This window comes from Equus quagga, chromosome 11, assembly GCF_021613505.1.
Source record: "Equus quagga isolate Etosha38 chromosome 11, UCLA_HA_Equagga_1.0, whole genome shotgun sequence".
Taxonomy (NCBI): domain Eukaryota; kingdom Metazoa; phylum Chordata; class Mammalia; order Perissodactyla; family Equidae; genus Equus; species Equus quagga.
This window is the reverse complement of record NC_060277.1, coordinates 104,227,583-104,242,662: the sequence shown is the minus strand read 5'-3', so window position 1 is coordinate 104,242,662 and position 15,080 is coordinate 104,227,583. Positions and strand designations below refer to the sequence as shown.

General features: G+C 48.7%; 1 protein-coding gene across 4 annotated transcripts in view; it reads right to left on the bottom strand.

Moving 5' to 3' along the window:
* The window catches only part of ARSG (arylsulfatase G), a 108,453-nt gene that overhangs the window by 26,781 nt on the left and 66,592 nt on the right, over positions 1-15,080 (bottom strand). For all 4 annotated transcript variants that reach the window (XM_046675991.1, XM_046675989.1, XM_046675988.1 and 1 more), the window contains 3 exons: positions 13,167-13,304; positions 4,826-5,022; positions 3,811-3,891 (listed from right to left, as the gene is read on the bottom strand). In XM_046675991.1, the coding sequence (XP_046531947.1) occupies positions 3,811-3,891; positions 4,826-5,022; positions 13,167-13,304 (416 nt within the window). The remainder of the gene's footprint in view (positions 1-3,810; positions 3,892-4,825; positions 5,023-13,166; positions 13,305-15,080) is intronic.

The following is a 15,080-nucleotide window of genomic DNA, read 5'->3' as shown; positions in this document are numbered from 1 at the left end:
GAGTCCCAGCCCCTCTCTCTCCTCTCAGCCCCACAAATGTTAGAGGGGTCTTTTAAAGTTGAACAATGTGCCGGGAGAGTGGGAAATGGGGAGCTAGTGTTTAAAAGGTGCGTGGTTTTCTTTTGGGGTGATGAAAACGTTTGGGAACTCAGCAGAGGTGATAGTTGCCCAACATGGTGGATGTGCTAAATGCCACTGAATTGTACGATTTTAAATGGTGGATTTTACATTACGTGAATTTCACCCCAATTTTGAATAATGTCACTCTCACTCTTAAAAATCCTTCCATGATTCCATATTTCTTTAGAATTAAGGCCAAGAGTGTTTGCCTGAAAGAAAGGCCCTTTGAACGCTAGCCTCGGCTCTCCCTTCTGCCTCATCTCTCTGCTCAACCTGCTCCCACGAGCTCTGGACACAGACAGCCAGGCAGCTCCTGCTCTCTGTTTTTCCCTTTCTTGCCCAGGCTACGCAGAACCTCCTCCCCAGCAAATCCTGGCTGCCTCCTACTCATTCTTCAAAACTCAGACCACTAAGGAAGGCTTCTGCTCCCCCTCCCACGTGGGTGAGATGCCCCTGTGCTCCCCTCTACCACAGGCTTCTCACTTGTATTATAATCAGCTGCTTACATGTTTGCTCCCAGCACTGTCCAAGAGAACTTTCTGCCATGATGGAAATGTTCTATATTTGCACTATCCAACATGGTAACCACCAGCCGATGTGGCTTCTGAGCCCTTGAAGTGTGGCTAGTGTGACTAAGGAACTGAATTTTAATTTAATTTCAATATAAATAGTCCTGTGTGACTAGTGCCTGGTGTATCAGACAGTAGATAGACCAGTGGCTCTCACATTTTAATCTGTATTACAATCTCCTGAAGGACTTGTTACAACACAGACTGCCAGGACCGGTCCCCAGAGTTTCTGATTCAGTGAGTCTGGGGTAAGGCCCTAGAATTTGCATTGCTAACAAGTTCTCAGGTGGTGCTAATGCTGCTGGTCCTGGGGACACACCTTGATAAGCCCTGGCCTAAATCTGAAAGTTCTAGACTCAGATGACTCTAGACTCAAATGGTCTGGATGTGGCTATTCTAAATTGGTGGTTCTCAAAGTGTGGGCCCTGGACCAGCCGCATGAGCATCATCTAGGAGTTTGTAAGAAACGCAATATCTCCAACACCGTCCCAGATTTCTGGGTCAGAACTGTGGTTTAGCCAGATCCCCAGGGGTCTATCTGCACAGTAAAGTCTGAAAAGCACTGCTCTAGACTGTCATTCCTCAAAGCCAGGGGCTTGGTTGATCCTTGTGTCCCCGGCATTGAACACACTTCCCGGCAATTGTAGTTGCTCAACAAATGGAACAAAAGGAGAGATAGAGGTTGCCCAGTCAGTAAATGTGTTTCTCATAAGGTAAAGTTCTTCCATCGAAGAATGGGGTCCCAGGCCACATCCTTAAACCTGATTCACTGTTTCAAAACTGCCTCGTAAGGGGGAAAGAGACAAGATAAGGTAGGTCCTGAGATAAGGGAGTAGAGGTCATCTTCTTAGGGAGCAGAAAGCTCCCCACAGAGCCGCTCACTCACGGATCTTTATCCCCTCATCCTTGGTCTCCATGCCTTCTGGACTTTGACCCTTGAGAGTTCTGATTCTAGGCTCTTCCAGGCTTTTCAACTGAGCATTGAAGATGGCAGCCTGGCCCAAGGGTATCCCAGGTACAGGAAGAGGAATTATAATCAGCTAATGCACAAAACCACTCCCAGCTCACACTTGATTTCTCTAGGCTGCTGTCGCAGGTTTCAGACACATTTCTACCCAGCTCCAATCTTAGCACCTCTTCCTGACCCAACTCTCCAGGTGCCAGAACTAAACTGCGGCGTTCTTGATCTGGAGGGAACCAAAGAAATTGATAGAGAGAGAGAAGCACCGCGAGCTTGAGAGATGAAGTCATCTGGTCACTGCGTGGGTTGAGTGGAGGTGGCACCCAGTTTTCCCAACTCCCAACTCAAACCTCCGGACACGCAAGACGTGGCTCCAGTCCCAGCAGCCACTCACTTGTAAAGTTCTCAAGGGATCTGATCCAAGGGACACCAGGTTAAAAGTCGACAAATAAAAATGGTCGGCACTTTTTTCTCACCATGAGCTACAAGATGCGTCGATGTCCCAGTTTCTAGGTAACTACAAACGTTCTGCCAGACTAATATGAAAAGGGGTTTGAGCACCTGAGCACCATCCTTTCACCTGGAGACGGTGGGCACCAGAGCTCAGGAGCAAGCTGGACCACAGGGAAAACCCAGCTCCAAGGGGTCATCTTGCCAAGCCCACCTCTGAACCCTTTGGATACAAGCACCTCCTAAAAAATTTATTTTCTTTTTCTTTTTTTTTTTTTTTGAGGAAGGTTATCCCTGAGCTAACATCTGCTGCCAATCCTCCACTTTTTGCTGAGGAAGACTGGCCCTGAGCTAACATCCATGCCCATCTTCCTCTACTTTATATTTGGGACGCCTGCCACAGCATGGCGTGCCAACTGGTGCCGTGTGGTCACCTGGGATCCGAACCAGCGAACCCTGGGCCGTCGAAGCAGAATGTCACACTTAACCACTGTGCCATTGGGCTGGCCCCATATTTTAATTTTTTAGGATACAAATAATACCAGTTTGTTGTGGAAAAAATCACACTTAAACCCTCTCTCCCCTTCCCAGCGTAATTACTGCTAATCCATTGTTTATTGCCTCTCAAGATTTTTCTGAAAATAAGTATGCTTATTTTTATATAATAAAATCATAGTTTACACATTGTTTTGCAACCTGCTTTATTCGCTGAAAAGCATTTAATGTAAATGTTTCCAGGTCAATAATACACATCATTTCAGTGGTTCCTTAGCATTTCTTTAAATAAATGTATCATAATTTCCTTAACGCTCCTCTCTTGCTGGACGCTTGAGTTATGTTCAACTGTTTTTTTTTTAAACCTACTGGAATGAGCATTATTTCACATACATCATTATGCACCTGGTGAATTATTTCTTTAAGACAAATTCTTAGAGGAGGAACTGATACATTAACGAGCATGCATGTTTTTCAAGCCTTTTGTCCAGATTGCCGAATGGCCTCCCGCATGGCTGCTCTCTCACAAAGTGTGGTCCTTGTGGGGTAACTGTCCCAGAGCAGATGGGCACTGGCCTAGGGGACCGAGGATGTTTAAATAGAGGGGGGCAGTATGGGGTCGTGGGGAGATCACCAACTTTAACTTTGGTAGCAAGCTTGGCTCCATCCTCACAAACTGTGTGACCTTGGACAAGTTACTTAACCTCTCTGAGCCTCTGTCTTTCCTCATCTATAAATGGAGTTATTACTACCTCCCACCTTTCGTGATTATAAGGTCTAGAGAGCACATACATAGGAACCTTGCATAGCTGTGCAGTAAGCATTTCTTGAATGAATGAAATGAATTAATGGTTAGATAGATAGAGGGATGACTTTTCAAAGAAAGGAAGGAGGAAGAGCAGAGCAGCGGGATGAAAGAAAAGGCAAAGCATATTTGTTGGAAGGTCTGTGATTGGCTTTTCAGGGAGAGGGCTGGTCCCTTGCGGCAGGCCTGGGAGAGAAGGAGAGAAAGGGATGGTCTTGCTCCACAGAAACCCTCTCTGCCCCAATTTCTTTCTTCTTTGGGAGTTGGCGGCTGGTGAGTAACTTGTCCCTGTTTCACATTGATGCCCCGACGGCCTGGATACAAGTTGGTCCTCCCAGAGGAAGAACCTCACTCCCCAGCCCGGGCTCGGCACCCACAGCGGATGCACCAACCCCAGCAGTGCCCCCTACCTTGATGACTTTGCCACGATCCAGTGAAGGGACCCACGCTGCCTGCCAGCTCACACTTCTGAGCCCACGGGCCGTTGTCTCCTTGAAACCAAAAGAAGCAACAGGTAATGGTCAACAGGCTGGTGGACATCTCCGCCGATTCTCTCTCTGGCCCAAATCCTTGTGTACAGCAGGGGACTGGCTAGAAGAGGGGCTTGTGAAAACAAACGTGATCCCCCCTCTCGAAGAGCTCTCGCTTCCATGAGGCCAGCCTCTGCTGGGCCTTCAGAGAGGGAGGCCCCGGCTTGAGGTTCTTGTCTTACAGGCTTTTGCCTTTTTATATAGTTTTGGCAAGCCCATCACGTGTCATCAGCCCAGCAGCTACTTACTGCGCACCTATCATGCGCCCAGCGCTTCGCGTATATTCTCTCACTATCCTCCCCTTGCTGTGGAATGGATTCTAGCACAGCTCAGTTTTGCAGATGAGGAAACAGAGGCTCAGAGAGGTTAAAGGAAATTTGCCAACAGTAGCATATAGATTCGAACCCAGGTCTCCACTGTCCTCATTCCAGACAGGGACCTGAGACCCACAAAGCCTGTGTGGGCCCTTTAAATGGCTCTCTAGTTCAGCTCCACTCAGCCAAAAGAGGTGACCTGGTGAGCCAGGGCAAACAGAGTCTTTGGGACCAGGGAGGAAGGTGAAGAGGGAATCTTTGAACTGCCCTAGGACCATGTAGGTTCACAAGGTCAGAGTCATTCATTAACAATTAGGAGCAATACCCAGCTGGCCCTAATCAATACACAAGGGGCCGGCAGGGGACCTCTCTCACTGTGCAGACCTTTCCAGCAGCTCAGGCTTGGAGGCCTCAATGGACAGGTGCTCAGCATTCAAACCAAAAAACACTAGCCAGTCCCCAGGTTCAAAGCAAGCCCCTGCCCTGATAAGGAGGATCACTTGGCGAGACTCTGCTCTTCAGGGAGCGTGCGCAGGGTTATCCATTAGATCTGTTAGGCTGGCTGGGTTTTACTACTTAACCTGTAAACCAGAGGAATGTGTTTTCTTTTGCTATGCGGTCGACTTTGTCCTTGATCTGGCCCACCAGGCTGTCCATCTCCCGGAGACCTGCCCCATATGGCCTTTGGCTCCGTGGGTCCACTGATAGCTGGGTCCTGGACAATGGCACGTGCATGTGGGCCAGGCCCACATAGAGCAGGAAGGGTCTTCCACTGGCACTGAAACAAGAGAGCCAAGAAGTCACTCTCCAGAAGATTCTCCTGGCTTGTCCAGTGTCTCTGCGGCTCTCCCTTGCCGCAGAGAAAACCCCCAGAACACCTGCTGCCCATGTGCTCAGGAAGTACACATCTGTCCCCAACCTTCCAAGGAAATGTGGAGATAATCTGGTTAGCAAGTAAAAACTAAGAGTAATTGTAATCATCGTTACTGTCCTCCAACATTCACTGAAAGCTTATTAAATGCGACTCATGTTGTCTAAATCCATCCTCATAATAACCCCCAAGTTCACTTTTCAGAGGAGGCATCAGAGGCTTAGGGGAGACGAAAGGACTTGTCTAAGTTTCTGCAGTTAGTAAGTGACAGAGGCTGGATCGAAACTCAGAGCTGGCCAAGAGCAAAGCCCTTGCTCTTAACTGCTGCCCGCTAAACCCAATGCAAACATATTTTTGGAATCTTATCTACTATTTTGCAGCATCCAGGCCATCATATCCATTTCCCAGCCTCGCCCTTTCTAAGACATGAATGGATGACTCAAACTGACCACAGGGAATTCCAAGGACGCACAGGGCCACCCAGGAGCATCTAGATCAAGGCTCTATTTGAGGCCCAGGCGCCTGGCTATCCCTTTTCGAACCCTGAAGAGCCCTCTGGAAGGCAAGGGGGAGCCGACTGGGCGACCTCTGCTTCCTGTCTGTCCCCCACTCCCATTCCCAGGCAAAGACAGGATCAAGGGCAGCTGCAGACCACAAGCTTCCCCTCCTGAAGCAGCAGGGCCCTCGTGGCGCCCCTCCCCCTATACCACACCCCTGGGGTCTTTCAGAGGACACAGCAAGGCTGAGGGGAGAGCTCAGTCAAGTTTGCATGGAGTGGTGATGGAGCGCGGCTCTTTCTACACCAGTTCCCCCAGAGATTGGACTTCCAAACTGGCTCCCATGTGCTTAGCTTGCCTGAGCTACATCGCCCCACATCAAGTTCTGAGTCCTCCCAGCCTCAGCTCTGCATCAAGCCACGCCTTGGAGTGCTCCCAGCTTCCTGACTCCCGGGGTCCCAGGGTTGGGACTGTGCCTGCACTCAGCTCTCTTTGACAGACGTAAAACCTAGGACACAAGTCCCAAGACAGGGGCCTGTCCTTCCCCATTTTAATCAACAGTTTCTCTGCAACATTTCTAGAGTGGTGGCGCCCACTGCAGTAGCCATGAGTCATGGTGGTTATTTAGATTTCGATTAATGAGAATTGAATAAAATTAAGAATTCAGTGTCTCAGATGCTACAACATGGATGAGCCTTGAAGACATCACTCTGAAATAAGCCAGTCACCGAAGGACAAACGTTGAATGAGTCCACTTACAGGCGGTACCTAGAGTGTCACCTTCTAGCAACAGAAAGTGGAATGGTACATAGCCAGGGACTGGGAGAGGGGAAAATGGGGAGCTGGTGTTTCACGAGTATAGAGTTTCAATTTGGGAAGACGACAAAGTTCTGGAGATGGATGGTTGTGATGGTTGCAGAACAAGGTGAATGTACTTAATGCCATAGAACTGTACACTTAAAAAGAGAAATTTGATGTTTGTATATTTTACAACTATACATATAATAATATAATAGAAATATAAATTAACATAATTACCTATTATATGTATTACATATATAAATTCAGTGTCTCAGTTGCCCTAGCCACATTTCAAATGCTCAGCAGCCACGGGTGGCTGGTGGGTACCGTCTTAGCACAGATAGAGAGCACTTTCATCCTTGCAAAGAGTTCTGTTGGGTGGTGCTGATTTAGAGTGTCTGTTGCCTGTTCTCCCAAAGACGATCATGTATAGTTGTGTAGGCTGTGTCCTGCACGAGGACATCCTGCTGAGAGAGTGAATAGGGGCTTAATTCCAGCCCACAATCCACTGGCCGAGCTGGGCACCCTGGCACAGATCAGTGCCCACCCAGAGGGCGCGCCTTTTTCTAATTTGCAGGTAGATCCCATATTGCAATGGCATGCTGGATAGAGCTGGCTCAAATTTCAGGAATTTTGCCAGCCAGTTGTTAAACACAGCCATCATTAAAATTTAAATTATATAAACTTACAGTTAAATAAATTCTATAAGAAACAAAGGCAATACATTCTCACGATTTATCACATCCTAATTATTCTGCTGTATTTTACCATTATCTATGCTCTTGGGGTTATTTTACATCAATTGTACCTGTGTGGTGGAAATGCCCCATGACGGCGTGCTACTGCACACCTCTTCCCAACTCCACATTCAGTGACATCTCCTGGGTGGCCTGAAATCAGCCACAGTGAAAGTATTTACACCATGGAAACGAGCAGGGCTTTCTTCTGGGATTGCTGGTTGTTAAACATTTACCAGCTCACCATGACATATAGGCTGGGGGGAGGGTGGTCCCTTCTCCCCATCTTTGTCCCAGCTCCATCATCATCCTCCAAATTCCCACCCATTAGCAAAGTTCCGTTAGCTCCTTGGGACAGAGGCTGAAAGACACGTGCACTGGTGAGAGAAGGTGGCGTGGACTGATGAAACGCACAGGCTTTGCAGACGTATTCAAATGCCTGGAATTTTTATTTCATGGTTATGCCACCCTGGGCAATTAACTTAACCCCTGTCTTCTATACAGTGGAGACAATTATGCCTCCCTGACAAAGTTGTGATTATTAACTGCCCATGGTAAGCATTTAAAAAACAGTAGCCTTTTCATTAATAATAATGAATAATACATGCTAGCAATAGTAAGGATACATGGTACCCAGGGATGTACCCCCTTCTCCGCACCCTGATGCCATGCTAGAATTCAGAGTGATGGCATCATGCACATACTGGCTCCTGGGGGGCATCTATCCCCCAAGCCACCCCTTCGTTATGCTCCTGTGCTGAACGAAAATAAAGAGTGGAGGAGATCTGGTGCTTTCCAAAAAAAGGGCTGATTATAAGACAGTATGATTCTATTTTTGCTAAAAAAAAAAATACATATGTTTATACACCAGCACAGAATGATGCTAGAAGAAAACGCTACCAAAGGGTGTGGCATTTAGGATGATTTTTTTCTGTTTGCTTATCTCTGTTTTCAGAGACTTCTAAAGGGAAGACATATTATATGTGTGGCCACACGAGAGGAGCGGTGAGCAGAGAGGAAGAAAAGAAGTAAGATGCCGGAGAAGACATTCCAGAAGAGAGAAGATGGGGCAGGGCATGGAGGTGTGCTCAGGATTAAGACCTGGGGGCAGCTAAGTGCGGAGAAAATCCCCCGATCTGAAATGGGAAATGGCAGGTGAGGGGCGCCCCGCTCTTATGAAAGGTCCCCAGTAGGCGCCTGCCCAGAGGGAGCCCGGCCCGGAGGTGGAGGCAGGGCTTCCCTCTAGCAGGGAGGAGTGGCACCTGCCTAGCGGGTTCCCAGCTCCTGGCCCTCTTGGCGTCCCCTGGGGTTGAACGGACAAGGAGTCTCTCTAGAATGGACCGCTGCAGCAGCCACGTGCCCCCACATCTCACCATCTCCCTCTGGGCCTCCGGGTTACAGACAACCATCTCAAACTCAGTTGCCTGTTTAGAAACCCACCAGGCCTTCATGCAGCCTGTGGTCTCAGTCCAAACCCTGCACCCAGTATACGAGGCCTTCCCAGCCCCGGTCCCGTCCAGCTTTGCGTTCCTTCCCCCACAGCGGCTCCGACGTGCCAGCTACCCAAACACCTCACCTCCTGCCTTCCTGCACTGCTCATGCTATTCCTCTCCTGGCAGTAACCTCCCTGGTGTCTTGCCTAAAAACACTGAATGAATTCTTAAGATCCAGCTTAAAAGCCACAACATCCTCCTCTGCATCCAGGCCATGGATGGTCTCCTCCTCCCTTCCCCACAGGATTGATCGGTGTGGATCATACAAACTCCCTAAGCCAGCGTTTTACGTATCTGTTTCCCCACTAGCCTGGGAGCCACTCAAAAGCAAGGACAGATCTAATTTCATGTCTGTATCCCCAGCGCAAACTGGCTCATCTTTGGGGCTAGATAAAGTAATTCACTCAGTCAATGAATATTTATTAAGCTCTAAGTAGGCCCCAGGCACTCGGGACAGAGCGATGAACACGATAAATATGATTGCCACCTTCTTGGAGCCTAACATCCAAATGGAAACAGGAGAGAGAAAAACGCAACCAAAATAGCAATCAGATAGTTATCTACAAACTGAGTATAGGTGACGGAGGAGAAACACATACAGGGTGGTGTGGAAGGGTACGACAGGGGAACCAAACGGGGTTTGGGGTGAGGAGGGAAGCAAGAGATCCCTGAGACAGTGAGGCTGAAGGACGCGGGGCTATAGGTGAGCTGTACGCGGTGGCCATTCAAGGCAGACAACAGCATGGGGAGAAGACATTCGGTCCCATTCCCTAACCCTTCATCAGTTCCTTCATGTCCTCGCCCATTACTCACCCGAACATTCAAATAGGAGAAAGAAGGGCACGGGGGTGAGCACGTCTTAGAGCTGAACCTGGAGCCCTGAGGCAGACGGCAGGTTGGTGGGTGTTAGTTGGGAGCTGGGTGAGGGAGCCAAGGAGGGGCAGCCCCTCAGGGGAGAGCAATAGAGTCCAGTAGAAGAGGGAAGAGAGACCCTAATGCGGGTCTTAGGCTCCAGCCCAGGAAGACAGGGCTTGTTTGTCATCTGTGCATCTCTAAGACCTAATACTTTTTTTTTTTCTAAGATTTTATTTTTTTCCTTTTTCTCCCCAAAGCCCCCGGGTACACAGTTGTGTACTTTTTCAGTTGTGGATCCTTCCAGCTGCGGCACGCAGGATGCCGGCTCAGCATGGCCTGATGAGCGGTGTCATATCCGTGTCCAGGATCAAAACAGGCGAAACCCCAGGCTGCCGAAGCAGAGCGTGTGAACTCAACCACTCGGCCACAGGGCCAGCCCCTCTAAGATCTAACTCTGAATGATGAATGCCCTGCAGTATTGGCCATGCACTCTGATTTCAAATACTCTGAGCCACTGCTCATGCCTATGCCCAATATAGTCATCCTTGTCAAACCTTATATCCTCTATTTAGCTTTAGTGTACAATCCCAGACCCTGTAAGGAGCAGAGGGCTAGCCAGCTGTGACCCAGGAACCCAGGCCATCTGCTCTCTCCTTTTTTGCCAATTTAGAGCTTTTCCTCCTGCTTAAAACCCCAAATCAAGGGCACAGTCTTGTGGTTCAGTGGTTAAAGTTTCACAATCTCCACTTTGGTGGCCCGGGTTCGTGGGTTCAGATCCCAGGCGCAGATCTACTCCACTCACCAGCCATGCTGTAGTGGTGTTCCATATATTAAAAAAAGTAGAGGAAGATTGGCACAGATGTCAGCTCAGGGCTAGCCTTCCTCAAGCGAAAAAAAAAGAGGAGGCCAGCGGTATAGTGGTATAGCGGTTAAGTTCGCACACTCTACTTCGGCAGCCTGGGGTTGGCTGGTTTGGATCACGGGCATGGACCTACACACCACTCATTAACCCATGCTGTGGCAGCGTCCCACATAGAAAATAGAGGAAGATTGGCACAGATGTTAGCTCAGCGACAATCTTCCTCAGCAAAAAAAAAAGAGGAATATTGGCAACAGATGTTAGCTCAGTGCAAATCTTCCTCAGCAAAAAGAAAAAAAAAAATCAAGGATTAGCTTTCAGCATCACTGCTAGGTTAAGGGTCTAAATTCAAGTAAAGACCCAAGTAAAAACTTTCAAAGAAGTCCTGGGGGTGCCCCTTGCCAAGAAGCAGGAAAACAAAACTCAAGGGACCCCTGGTATTTCTGACAAACAGGTCCAGGAAGGGGGAGGGACTCGCCTGGGGGCGGGGCTCAGGAGGAGGAAGGAGCAGGGCTGGGGGCCTTTTCTGCTGACTTTTGAAAATCCGAGATGAATGGGCAAGTCAGATCCTAAAGAAATAGCATGCCTGAGGATTATTTTCTGTAAAGTTAAAAGGCAACAGGGGTCATGTCACTGTTCACTTAATAATTAGTTAATCAATTAGCAAACTCTTCACCCTTTTCATCTGATAAGGAGATTGTTCATTGATTTGTTTATCTTTTAACCAATTAACTAACTGGGGGATGAGCAGAACCATCCCCACTTCAGAGCCAGTGTTCTGGGGACAGTCCCTCGTGCCCAGCAGGCTGCCACCCTTCCTCTGAGAACACTGTGCTGTTCATGGCACTGCGAGAGCAGGAGTGGACTGTCTGCACCAGCCGTGGAGCATCACCTGTCACAGGATGCAGGAAAGGAGAGGGAAGACAAGGAGTGGGGCCTGGAACTATCTTGAAGCTCCAGGGAGTAGAGAAATGCTCGACTCTCCGGACCAGAGAAGAGACTTTGCCCTTTCCATATCAGCCATCTGAGAAAAGCCGGAGTTCTCAGAAAGCCCTGAAAAACTGGTCAGATGCAATCTCCGAAGCCCCAAGGGGCTGTTCTTGAGATTTAAGCCTTAAGTTGGTTTTATGATCAAGAACACATCGTAAATGGGTCTGCTACATTGCCGCCTCTCCCCTCCCTGCTGCGCTTCTCTCCAGAAAAGTCCAACGTGGTTGAGTAAGGGGTGGGGGGACTCGTGCACATTTGAGGAGCTGATGTGGTCGGTCAGCCACAGGCGGAGTCCATTTTTAATCCTGCAGAAGGCGACAGGCTCGCAGCACATTTTTTCCTGCCCACTTAGGCTGGGGCTGTGGAGACACCAAAGGACCTACTGGAAATTTCCAATGTCCTTGAGGAGTGTGCAATCTTAGGGGAGAGATGAGACCGGCAGATGTGAGCTCATTAAAAGACAGCACAAGGGCAGTTGTGAAGGGTCAGGACAAGGCCTGAGGCGGCTGGGGAGGGGAGATGGTGTGTTTGCACATGTGCGTGCATGTGCTTGCATACCATGCATGATCTATGCATGTGCACCTGAGTGTGCACCATTTGCGAGGTGTCTGCTTCCTAATACCCACTCTCTGCCCCAACCTGACAGAGGATGCAAACCAGCAGCCCTCACACACGCACAGCTGGGTAGAGACACACTGTGGCTTGGTTCTGTTTTTCGCTTTCTGTTATTTTTAATTGGTCGTTTCTAACATTTAAAGATCAGGAGATTTCACACCAGAGCCAGGCATCCTGTCTCTCGTGTGAAACGGAAAGAGCTGATAGTCCAGGCTCCCATTCCCATAAAGAAGCAGGAGCTAGGGAGCAGCTGCCCCCTTAGATGGGGCATGTGCTTTCAAGTTCACCAGAGGCTCCACCACTCCCTAATACCTTACACTCCACCTGCTTCCCTCTTTAAGGCTGCCTACCTGGGCTCTTTAGATGCTAGAATTTGTAACCAATGTGGGTAACACTGATCAACAATGTGGTCCCCAAAGATGCAGGGTCTAGTGCCTGGAATCTGGGAGTGTTACCTTAATGGCAAAAGCAACTTTGCAGATGCAACTAAGTTAAGGATCTTGAGATAGGGAGATTATCTTGGATTCTCCATGTAGACCCTAAATGTAACCACAAACATCCTTATAAGAGCGTGGCAGAGGGCGATTTCACTACAGAAGAGGAGAAGGCAAGGGGGCAATAGAAGTAGAGACTAGAACGATGCAGCCATAAACCAAGGAATGCCAGCAGCCACCAGAAGCTGGAAGAGGCAAGAAACGATTTTTCACTTGGAGCCTCCGAAAGGAAACAGCCCTGCAGACACCTTGATTTTAGCCCCATGAGACTCATTGCAGAAGTCTGAACTCCAGATCTGGAGGAGAATAAATTGCTCTTGTTTTAGCCAATAAGTTGGTAGTAAGTTTGTTACAGCAGCAATAAGAAATGAATATACCCCGCCAACTAACAAATTCAACAAAAGCCTTGAGTGTCCAGTATACAGTGGGCAGGCCCTGCTCCCAGGGAGCTTATACCCTAGTAGGAGAGGACAAAATGATGCTGACAGTAGAGCATGATCTGAGCAGGGATATGGGTGAGCCTCAGCATCTTGGGGAACACAGCTGAGGAACTTCTGACCCAAGCCTAGAGATTCCCGGGGGACTGTTTCCAGGCTTATTTCCTGGAGACGTGCGTACATCCATCTCTGCTGGGCAACGGAACTTTGCCACGGCTTTGAGGAGTGATGAGGCCAGGGGGCAGGGCAGGTTGGGGGCCCGGGCCTCCTTACCTGGCATGCTGAATGAACTGGGTAGCTTTCTCAGCATACTTCCGTGCAAGGCCGCTCAGGTTCACGGGCTGCTCCACGATGTTGAGGTTTTCATAGAGAGGAAGGGCCACATCAGTGTAACAGGCCCTCTCAAGGTTCCTGTGCAGAAAGCACAGACGGCAGAGCATTCATTTCCATGACCTAAGTAGTCATGGAGCAGAACAAAATGCTTTAATGCAGCGAGACTCATAAAAGCAAAATACTGAATAGCCTGGCCCCAAATGATCTGTCCAGTCTGCTGTTTCCTCCAAGAGTAAAACCAATATAATACCTTCAACCACTCCCTTTGAGTAGATGCTTACCCTCCTTGGACAAGCCTAGCCATTCTGGAAAGGTGACAAAGACTTTCGGGAACAAGGGACATCATTACTCCCCTCATGCTGGGAGAAAAACTCAGGTCTAAACAACCAATTACTCAAGCACCGTGGCACAGCCAATCAGTAGCCCCATAGCTTGCTTTTTCCACTGACCTCCCTAACGACGACTTCTGTCTATGGGATGCAACTCTTGATATTTTCCTAAGTCAACAATCGGGACTTCATGTGACAAGATGTCTGACAATAGGACAGATGGCCAGGAGCAATTTTAAAATTTCAAACCATGTTTGGAAAATTTGGAGAAACTTGAGCAGTTGGAAAAAGTGAAGGTCAAACCAATTCTATCTCCTGGGAAAAGCAAACTCAGCCCTTGGGCTTACAGATCGAAATGAACCTGACACATGAGTGCCCATCAATGTGGCTGAGGAATGACTCTGGCCATGATCTTGGGCAAATTGCCTGAGCTCTCAGAGCCTGACTTTCCTTATCCGAAACATGGGGTACCCATGCCCCCTTACAGGTATTGAGAGGACTAAATGAAACGACAAATGGCTAGTGCTTTGCACACTGCTCGGTATACTAGGAACTGAATAAAAACTCAAGCCCTCTGTCCCAGGTGCCACAGAGAACCAGGAGAGAAGCTGAGAGCAACGGAGACAGAAGCAAGGTAACAGGAGGCCTCGCACGTACACAAACTGTCCTCATGGTGCAGGGAGGGACTTGGGAGCACATGAAAACTCTCTGTCACCCCTATATACACACAAGTTCAGAATGGAAGCTCAGGAGACAAGGTCAGACTGGGGTAGGTCATCACCAAAGACCGCAATTTTTTTAAAAAAGAAAAAGAGTTTCTCTGTGCTGGGCAACACAGTGCTAATCTCATCATTTGTGTCAAATTTTTCAGCTTTTTAAGATCTCGTTGAGACTCCACCACCATTTACATTCTCTCCCTGTTTCCCTCCTAAGCCAACCTGTTTTTTCTATTCAATTTAATGTGGATTTAAGAGGAACTGGTTGACATCTGGCATACCGTGATGTGGCCAGGTGTGACCACAGGTGGGACCCCCCCAGGCCCCAGTGGGCAAGGAGGGCAGCGAGATGTTCTGTAGCCTCACTTCTCACACGGCAACGTGCACGGGAATCATCTGAGCATCTTGTTACAATGCAGCCCTTGGCGGTGGCCTCTGAACTTTTGCATTTCTATCAAGTGCCCAGATGATCCCACACTGCAGGTGCAGCAAGCACACTTTGAGTAGCCAGGATGTAGAGGACATGGACTCTGGACTCAGAGAGATCCAGGTCGGAATCTCTATCCCTGCTTCCCAGCTCCATGTATCCTGGGCAACAAGGTCGGCCTCCTAGCTGTAAAATCAGAATCAAGACCAGCCTCACACAGTGGTTGTGTGAATTGTGAGGAAGTACATACAGCGCCTAGAATATAACAACTTCTCAATAAACGGCCGTCGTTATATGAACGATTGTGTTATTAATGAGCCAGCTGAGACTCACCATCCCCTAGTGGCTCAGACATCTGTAACCTTATAAATAACCTCAGCGC